The 9210-nt window shown below is 49.6% G+C and overlaps 1 protein-coding gene across 1 annotated transcript; it reads right to left on the reverse strand.

Moving 5' to 3' along the window:
• Positions 1-1974: 1974 nt before the first annotated feature.
• On the reverse strand, positions 1975-8957 carry STING1 (stimulator of interferon response cGAMP interactor 1). Its single transcript, XM_055566783.1, has 7 exons — positions 8503-8957; positions 7675-7901; positions 7416-7599; positions 7061-7169; positions 5582-5820; positions 4593-4779; positions 1975-4014 (listed from the first exon to the last, which is right to left on the reverse strand). The coding sequence occupies exons 2-7, from the start codon at positions 7899-7901 to the stop codon at positions 3824-3826; spliced, it is 1137 nt and encodes a 378-aa protein (XP_055422758.1). The 5' UTR covers positions 8503-8957; the 3' UTR covers positions 1975-3823.
• Positions 8958-9210: the final 253 nt, after the last annotated feature.

Genomic DNA, 9210 nt, shown 5'->3' on the forward strand with positions numbered 1-9210 from the left:
TCAGGAACATGCAGACAGACATTTGTGGAGGGACTTCTGGACTTTACTCTGGGGAACACCTGAGTGCAACAAGTCAACCTTGGGGACTGCCCTCGGAAATACCCCAGTACAATCAAGGACTCTGGAAAATAACAGATGAAGAGGAACAGAGACTAATGTGTGCAGAGGACTGGCCTCCACTGGGATTGGTAAGAGGCAGCTATAATGTTAATAGTTGCTCCTTCTTGTGGGCCCATTATGTGCTGGGCTCCAGGCTCATCTGTGGACCTACAGATATTGTAATGTTTACTCCTCATACAGCCTTAGGAGGAGGAGGAGCCACTGTTATCCCCATTTACATTTGGGGATATCAAGACCCCAGCAGGACCCAGGTACTAAGTGGTAGAGTCAGGCCTTGAACCTGGGACTGGCAGACTTCACAGTCTGGGCACCATGTTGGGGGCTGGGTGGGTAGGTAAAGATCTTATTGGGCTGATTTTTAGGTATTGGAGTGACTGATGTGATGTTGGGGGATCCTTAGGGGCAGAATGGCTGGCACAGTGGGGGAGGGGTGGGGACTGTTTCCCCTTCACTCCCTTGGCTCTGTCATCCTTGGGGGCAGTGGGTTGCTTCTGACAAATGTGTGTCTCTGTGGAGTTTTTTTCCATAGTAATGCTGTACTCAGAAATTCATATTGAGCATTTGTGATAAAAACAAAGATGGGAGAGAGGGAATAAGTCTTGGGTGGAATGGATGGAAGTGGCAGAAATAGGCTGTCTGGCCTCCCAGATGGGGGCAACGTTGCCCCCACAGTGGTTGCCACAGTGGATCAGTTCTAACGATGATGGCACAAAGTGTGGCAGGTGAGTAGCCAGCTGTGTTGTCCAAGGTCTCCAGAGTATATCCCATCACCTCACACAAACTCTCCTCTGCCTTATTCAGGGGAGTCTCATCCAGGGACATTTATTCAGTGGCCCCTGCTTCTTTGAGCAGTCCCTTTGCCCAGGACACAGCTGTGTTTACTCCTTATGGCATCTCTGTGCTGGCTCAGGTCCCTCCCTCTCCCCCAAGTCACCCACTGAAGACAGGGCATTGAACGGCCAGGTGAAGTGGGATGCTTCCCAGCTCCATGCCCTCAGCCTGACTGGTGGGCTCTGTCTACATTGAAATGATGGCCACTATCCTACGGCCCTGAGCTAGTACGAGGAGGCATGTAAGGAACTGTGTGCAAGCAGATTCAGACATTGTAATAAAGGGCAACCGCTGTATCAGAGTCAGGCCAGAAAAAGATGGCCAGAAATTATAACCTGAAGAGTGTTTAAAAAGGGGACTACTTAAGAACTTCCCTGTTAGTCCAGTGGTTAAGACTCTGTTCTTCCACTGTATGGGACTCAGGTTATTTCCTGGGTCAGCTAACTAAAATCCCACATGCCGTGTGATGCAGCCAAAACATTTTTTTTAATTTGTAATTTAAAAAAAATTTAATAAAAATTAAAGGGGATTATTTAGAAAGGGCAGGTATAAGGAAACTACAAGTGAGAGGGAGCATTCCAGGTGAGCATCAGTGAGATGGCAGTACCATCGTCAGGCCTGAAGAGGGATGGGGAGGAGCAAGTTAATGAAACCTGGAGATAGACAGGGTTACTGAAAGGATCCTTTAGGTCTAGAGATGAGGAGAGCCCACAGTGACCTTGAAACTCCTGGGAGGGACGTGGGGGAATAAATATCCCAGCCTCACCCCCCTCCACTCCCTTCTCTCACTGCGACTTCCCATTGTCTGAATGTGAACAGAAGTCAGAGGGTGAGGGTGCCTGTTGATGCCATCCTAGGACAGAGGAGAGGTGGAGGGTAGGTCTGAGCATCCAATGGAGGACACCTGGAAGATCCCTTAAATTTACCTTATTTATTATAAGTAAATATGACCTTATAATAAGTTTACATTTTTTATTTTTTTAAGGATTTTTTCATTTATTTATTATTATTTTGGCTGTGCTGGGTCCTTGTTGCTGCATACACGCTTTGTCTGGTTGCAGAGAGCAGGGGCTATTCTTAGTTGCAGTGCATGGGCTTCTCACTGCGGTGGCTTCTCTTGTTGCAGAGCACAGGCTCTAGGCATGGCCTTCAGTAGTTGTGGCACATGTGCTCAATAGCTGCGGCTCACGGGCTCTGGAGCACAGGCTCAGTAGTTGTGGAGTACAGGCTTAGCTGCTCTGAAGCATGTGGAATCTTCCCACACCAGGGATCAAACTCACATCCCCGACGTTGGCAGATGGATTCTTAACCACTGGGCCACCAGGGAAGCCCCTGACCTGGCATTTAGAGTTTGCAGAAAACCCATACAGCCATACTACTCATAACTACCCTGTGAGGTAGATAGGGCAATGATCATAATCCCATTTCATAGATGAGGACACTGAGGCTCAGAGAGGTAAAACAACTTGCCCAAGGTCACAGGATTCATCTTGAAATGTCAAGTCCAAGGATCTTCTCTGAGAGGGAGGAAATCTTTTTATTATAGCGTGTTGAGCCACAAAGAATTCAGGTTTATCTATCCAGTTTTACCATTTTGTATGGTGTTCTGTGGTAAGTATTTTTGTAAAATAGAGGAAAAAAACCCAATAATAAACCAAGGACAATCAATGCTTATTAAACTCTAAAATATTATTTTCTACTAGGCTAAGTAAGGATTGCTCCTTAATTACAAATTGATTATATTACTGCAGCTTTCCCTTTCTGCAGCCAAAATATCCTTTTTCTTCCCTAAATGCCCTTTTTCCTGTGTCCTGTAAAGTGAGATAAAAATATAAGGATCCAGCATCTATAGCAACTTTTGATGGTGGTGTTTCTGGCTGTTAGAAATCTTTCACTAAAAAGTAATACGTCTATTTCAGAATAGCTAATTTAAATTTATGGTTAAACTACAAGTTCTACATTCCACAAATGGAAAATTAATGTTGAAACTAGTTTTTAATGCTTTATATACATTTATCCCTTCAAGACTCAGTCCCAACGCATATGCAGTTTTTAACGTGATTCACACCTCTGGTTTCTTTTGCTACCTTTCTCCATATCTCCACTAGGTCTTTGCAGTAAGTTTTTTACATGTGACTTCTAAAGTTTTATATTACTAAGCTCTGGAAAATATGAATTTTTATGTTGGTTTGGTAAATTCATGAATTGAAACTTTATTAACTTAAAGTTTAATTCAGAATGATTTGTTGGCTTGCTTCAAATATTAATCACTAAAAAAAGAAAAATCACTGGACTATGGAAGGAAAAAATGATAATTAAACTGGACCTGGAGGCTCATAAAAATGAGGGCATTAATGGTATCAAACTTTTTACTTAAAAAACAAACAAACAGAAAACCCTCCAAATTTATTAAGCAGCCTTCTTTGGTCAAGTATAAATATCATCTCCCACATCTCAGCTGTATGTACTCTCTTTAGACACAAACATACATATCTATATATTTGAAATATCTAAAGTACTGAACAGAGAAGGCAATGGCACCCCACTCCAGTACTTTTGCCTGGAAAATCCCATGGACAGAGGAGCCTGGTAGGCTGCAGTCCATGGGGTCACTAGAGTCGGACACGACTGAGCAACTTGACTTTCACTTTTCACTTTCATGCATTGGAGAAGGAAATGGCAACCCCCTCCAGTATTCTTGTCTGGAGAATCCCAGGGCCAAGGGAGCCTGGTGGGCTGCTGTCTATGGGGTGGCACAGAGTCGGACACGACTGAAGCGACTTAGCAGCAGCAGCAGGCCTCCAGCTGCTGAAGAAAGGAATCCTTTCAGAGTCTCAGGTTGGCCAGGTGCTCAGGAAAGGTGACTGGGGCCTCAGAAGACATCCGAGCGGAGCGGGAGAGGCTTTTCCAGGCCACTGATGAGGAGCTCAGGCTCTTGGGACAGTACAGAGGAACTGGGCATCACCGAGGTCTCTGTGCTACCCATGGTAACCTCCCTTTCCTCTTGCCGAAGGTGCTGGAGAATTTCCTGTGACAAGGAGAAGCTGCTTCCCTCTGCAGGTTCTGGAATGAGGAGGGGAATGTGTAGGAGGGTGAAGGCCTCACGCATACCCACTCCAGCACACCCAGAGGACTTGCTGGGGGTCTCCTCCAACCCTCCTTCTGCCACCTCCTCCCCACCCCTAGCCACTGGGACTGGAGTTTCATGAAATCCTAGAGCCAGCAGTGGTTTTAGAGACAAGAGAATTCTACCCTCCTACTTTTAGATATGATACATTAGAGATGAAAGGGACAGAGACGTGCCTAAGGTCACAGAGCAAGGGAGTGACACTGCTGAGGCTGCAGTCCTGGTGTCTTGGCAGGTGGCCGGGGGCTATCTGCTTCCTCTGGCACTCTAGATGAATTAAGAGACCCCTGGAGCCACCCCTTCATGCTCCACCCAGGACCCATAGCCAAAGACCTCAGAAAGCCATCGGGTGTCCCATGGTGGGGAGATAGGACCTTCTCCAAGGGAGACAGGGGCAGGGCTTGAATGCCCTGACCGCTCAGGAAGGCTGAGGACTGTCCTATCTCCTGCTGACCCCCTGGGAGGCCCTTGAGGCCCCCAACCCTTCCTGTCCTTCAGCTTGTCACCCCCTTACCCTGGTAGACAATGAGGCGGCAGTTGTTCTGAGACTCAGGGGCATTTGCCAGGATGTCTTCAAGTGTCCGGCAGAAGAGTTTGGCTTGTTCCAGCCGATCTTCCCGGCTAAAGCCAGCTCGGCCATCCTGTGACATGGCAAACAGGGTCTGCAAGGGGGTGGCATATTCCAGGACACAGACGCCTGCCTGGAGGAGGTAAAAGAAAGATAAGAGTCAGCCAGAGGCCAGGCAGACAGACTCTGGACTCCACTGCTCAATCTGTAGGGGTGGAGTCTGGGAGGTGGCCACCTGATGGGGTCGATGACCTTTGCCTGTGAACCCCACTCCTAAAATCACAGCCAGGGACTGCATTAAATGTACCCTTCCCAGATCCTTCGTCTAGGCTGTCAACTACTTCAGCTGGAAGTCAAGTCTGGGGACTGGACTCTGGGTTCAACTCTGCTTGGGTTCCCCACAGCCCACATGAAGTCCTTCAGACATTCTCTCGACCTTCATCTGGGCAGCTTTATGTTCCAGAGCATGGTATACTCAGGGTGAAATTGTCCACTTCCGCCCTGGTTCTCTGAGTCTCAGTGTCCTCTTCTACAAAGCAGGGGTCATAACAGTCCCTACACCACAGAGTGGTGGTGAGGATTCGATGAGGTGGTCAGATGAAGCACCTGGAAGAGCATCTGGCTTGTAATAAGTGCTCAATAAATGTTACTAGGAATTCCATGGTGGTCCAGTGGTGAGAACTCCATGCTAGGGTTCAATCCTTGGTCAGAGAACTAATATCTCGCAAGCCTCACGATACGGTCATAAATAAATAAATAAATGTTACTTAATCATCATCACTCAGAACCTAATTTTGCCCAGCCCTGGGACCGATCAGAGAAACTGAGGCACAGAGAAGGGCAGTGAATTTTCATCACGGCTTGGCCAAGGCTCGGAGTTCTGAGTCTCTAGGCCTGACCCCTTCCCAGTGCCACCTGCTTCCCTGCACACGCACCCGCTGCCCATTTTCCAGAAGCTCATAGATGCTGTTGGTGTAAACCCGGCCTTTGATGCCGGCACGGTCGGCACTCTGCTGGGGCAGCTCATGTAGGAAGCGAATGTTGGGGTCAGCCACGCTCAGGTCGTCAGGCACCCCACAGTCCAACGGGAAGAGGATGTGCAGCCGGTGGCTCCCTGCACCCTGTAGCGTGTTGTTGTGGAACTGATTGTAAATTTGGATCCGGGCCGGGAACCCTAGGGTGGAGAGGTCCAAGAAGTCATTTCCACCAACTCAGTCTCCCAACAAACTCAGGACAGAGATGCAGGCCCTTGCTGCCCTCACTGTATGGGTGCAAGAGCCCTGGGGGGCCAGCCCACAGGCATTGCCTGGGGGGCCAGGAGAGGCAGAGCATTAGGCAATAATGTTTCACCTACTCCCACCACCCCTTTCTCCCCCTCACTTCACCTTTGTCCAGATTTCTGTTAGCCCCATTCTTTCCCACTACAGCTCTCAGGGCTCTGAAAGGCAGGCAGAGCCCTGGGAGTTGCCATGCTCAGCAACCCCAGGTGCACTGAACCAGACCTCTAGCTGAAGCCCTGCTGTCTAGCAAAGGCAGCCATGAGATGGGGGAGAACCACAGCCCTGGCCAGCAAGTTAGAAGAATGAGATTCGATTTGTAAGTTTCCAGTGGGGTAGTCAAGGGTCCAGGGTCTGGACAGGCCTGTGTTCGAATCCTGCTTCCTCCTATAGCTAAGGTGTGTGACTTTGGACAAGTCACTTTATCTCTCAGAACATCTCTGATGTTCTTAACTCTAAAACAAGGGTGATGATTATCCTGTCCTCACAGAAGTGAAAGTGAAAGTCGCTCAGTCGTGTCCTATTCTTTGCGACCCCATGGACTATAGAGTCCATGGAATCCTCTAGGCCAGAATACTGGATTGGGTAGCCTTTCCCTTCTCCAGGGGATGTGAATTAAAAGAGAAACTGTAAATGAAGGGCATACAGCTTGCAGCAAATATTTATTGAAAGAATTCATGGGTGACTTGGGACAAGTCCCTTAATGGATCTAAGCCCCGAATTTCTTCCTGCAAACCAGGCATAACAGTAATAGCCTTCAAGCCTATAAGATCGCTTTTGGAATCATATGGTTTGTTAGACTGAAAATGCTTTGAAGGAAGCTCAACTCTGTGTTCTGTGATGACCTCGACGGGTAGAATGGGGGTGGCATGGGAGGGAGGCCCAAGAGGGAGGGGATATATGTATATACATAGCTGATTTAATTAATTGTACAGCAGACACTAACAACATTGTAAAGCAATTATACTCCCAACAGCAATAAATAAATAAAGTTTTGGAAAAATAAATAGCAACTGAGAACTCTTGGGGAAAGAAAAAGAAAATGCTTTGAAAAATATAGTGACTTCTGGAAACAAGGTTGCGTATCTTACTGTCTGTCTTGTAAATCTAGAAATGGGGGCATAGAGGACGGCCCACCTGGCAGGATCAGCCGCAGGTATCCAATATAATATGACCAGGCCAGCCCATGAGCCACGTTGAAGTTCCTTTTTTCACAGATTGCAGAGACCTCTGCTGGGGCCAGGCCCTGTGGACAGCAGGGTGGGGCCGGAGGGCCTCCATGAAGGATAACGAGAGCGCTCCTCCCCCAAGAAGATTTCCCAACCTCCTGCCAATTGGCTCCCTTCTCTGCCATTGCTGAACCCAGACCATTCTAGGCTCTAGTCCAAGGATCAGCTTCTAAACTGATCCCATTCCCAGTACTGAGCTCAGAGCAGGTCACAATAGCCGCACCTCCACCCGACCAGATCCTCCGCCTCCCTGTGTGTGATACCTGGAGGCCCAGGAGGATGTTAAGTGCCTGTGAGAGGCCCAGGAGAGCAAGCATCCAAGTGAAGGGCAGGCCAGCCATGTTTGGGAGGGAGCAGTAGAAATAGCAGGACAGCAGCAGCAGGACCCCGCAGCGCATGGAGGAGCACAGGCAGGCCCGCACAGCCCTCCAGTAGCTGCCGTGGTACCTGCAGGTGACACGCAAGTTCCAGACCCCAGCCTAGCTCAGCCAGAGAGGGGCAGGAGGTACTTCAGGGTGTCACCTGGAGTGGACGTGGCGCAGCTCCTCGGCCAAACTGCAGATCCCCTTGATCAGCAGTCCCATCTGCTGGGAGGCCAGGTGGAGCACCAACCACTTGAGAGTGTAGTCTGGTGGCTCCCCCAGGCCCCAAAGGGCCACCAGACAGGCACTTAGCAGGACCAAGGCTGCCTTTTGGGCCCTAAGACCCCTGGGCTGTGGGATGGATGGATGCAGGCTGGAGTGAGGCATCTGTGGGTACCAAGAAATCCATGGTTGTGCTCCCCTCACTCTCCTACAGTTCCAGGACTGAGGCCCTGAGTGGGCACATCCCCCAGCTCTCCAGTTCCCTGGTGCCCAGCCATACCCAGAAAATGCTCCTGGAGACACCTCTAGGGGACAGGTTGGGCATACAGCATCCCAGAGCTCCAACCCAAAAAGATTTGTTGCAAACAGAGTAGGTGGAGAAAGAAATGCATGCACACATGAGTTGGAGCAAACTCGGGGAAATAGTGAAGGACAAGGAAGCCTGGCCTGCCGTAGTCCATGGGGATGCAAAGAATCGGACATGACGTAGCAGCTGAACAACACATACACACCTCACCCAACCCCAGTGAGACCACAAGTGTGGTGAAGAAAGAAGACAGCGACTACCCCAGACCCAGACCTGAAAGTGTCCTGTGAGGTACCACTCAGCAGGGGACCAGGGCTTCCCTCTCCCCACAGTCCACCCCAGGGAGGACCTTAGGCAGCAAAGCTGTAAACCACAGTCCAGAGGGTGGAGGCACCCACCTCTGCCACCTCTGTAGGGTCCTCAGCCTTAGAGCTCTGGCTGGCCGGCTCCTGATCTTACCTTCTACCTCTCAGACTGCAGGTTGTTTCTGGAAGATGACAGGAAGAGAAGGCCCAGCACAGGGGCTCCCAGCAACCAAGGGTGGCCTCTCAGGGTAGAGCCTGAAAAATTAAAGGTTAAAAACAACTGCTGCTTCCTCCACAGCACTCCAGCGCTGGCATCTCACCAGACCACATCCTCACTGTGCTTGCTGAGGAGGTTATTTCCTGCCTCCCAGGGCGTTCTGGTCAGCCACGCCTGCCTTGGGGTGAGGGAGAAAGCATGAGAAGGCCGCCGTTCCATTGTCCACCCCTCAAATCGAGGATGTTCAGAAACCCTCTCACATTCTTCACAGCCACAACCCTGAACACCAGCTGTCCCTCAAGCCCCCCAAGTCAAACACACTCTACCAACACCCTCGTGAGACTCACACACCCTCGCGAGACTCACACACCCAGCCCAGCATACACACTGCACCATGCTGCCCTGCCTGGTGGTTTTATTCTGATTTGCAAATGCAGATCCTCTTTTTTTGAAGACTGTGACATCAGACTAGAGGCGGGGAAAATGAAGAGTTATTTCCTGTAACAATAGCCTTCTAGTAAAAAGACTTAGTGGGAGCCAAAGTGCTGCTGAAGTGTGGGGTTTTGGCTCTCTGTAGGAAGTATTACAGCAACACTTGTGACTTCCCAGAGAGAACCTGGTGCTTCCACCTAAAAAGGCAGTTGC

The sequence above is a fragment of the Bubalus kerabau genome, chromosome 1, assembly GCF_029407905.1.
Source record: "Bubalus kerabau isolate K-KA32 ecotype Philippines breed swamp buffalo chromosome 1, PCC_UOA_SB_1v2, whole genome shotgun sequence".
Classification (NCBI taxonomy): Eukaryota; Metazoa; Chordata; class Mammalia; order Artiodactyla; family Bovidae; genus Bubalus; species Bubalus kerabau.

Bases quoted from the DNA above. Each gene is read 5' to 3' on its own strand.
- STING1 (XM_055566783.1), bottom strand. From the start codon at position 7,901: ATGCCTCACTCCAGCCTGCATCCATCCATCCCACAGCCCAGGGGTCTT. The intron at 7,600-7,674 runs GTGACACCCTGA...TGTCACCTGCAG, and splicing joins CTGCGCCACGTCCACTCCAG to GTACCACGGCAGCTACTGGA. The intron at 4,015-4,592 runs GTAAGGGGGTGA...TCCTCATTCCAG, and splicing joins CCGCCTCATTGTCTACCAGG to AACCTGCAGAGGGAAGCAGC.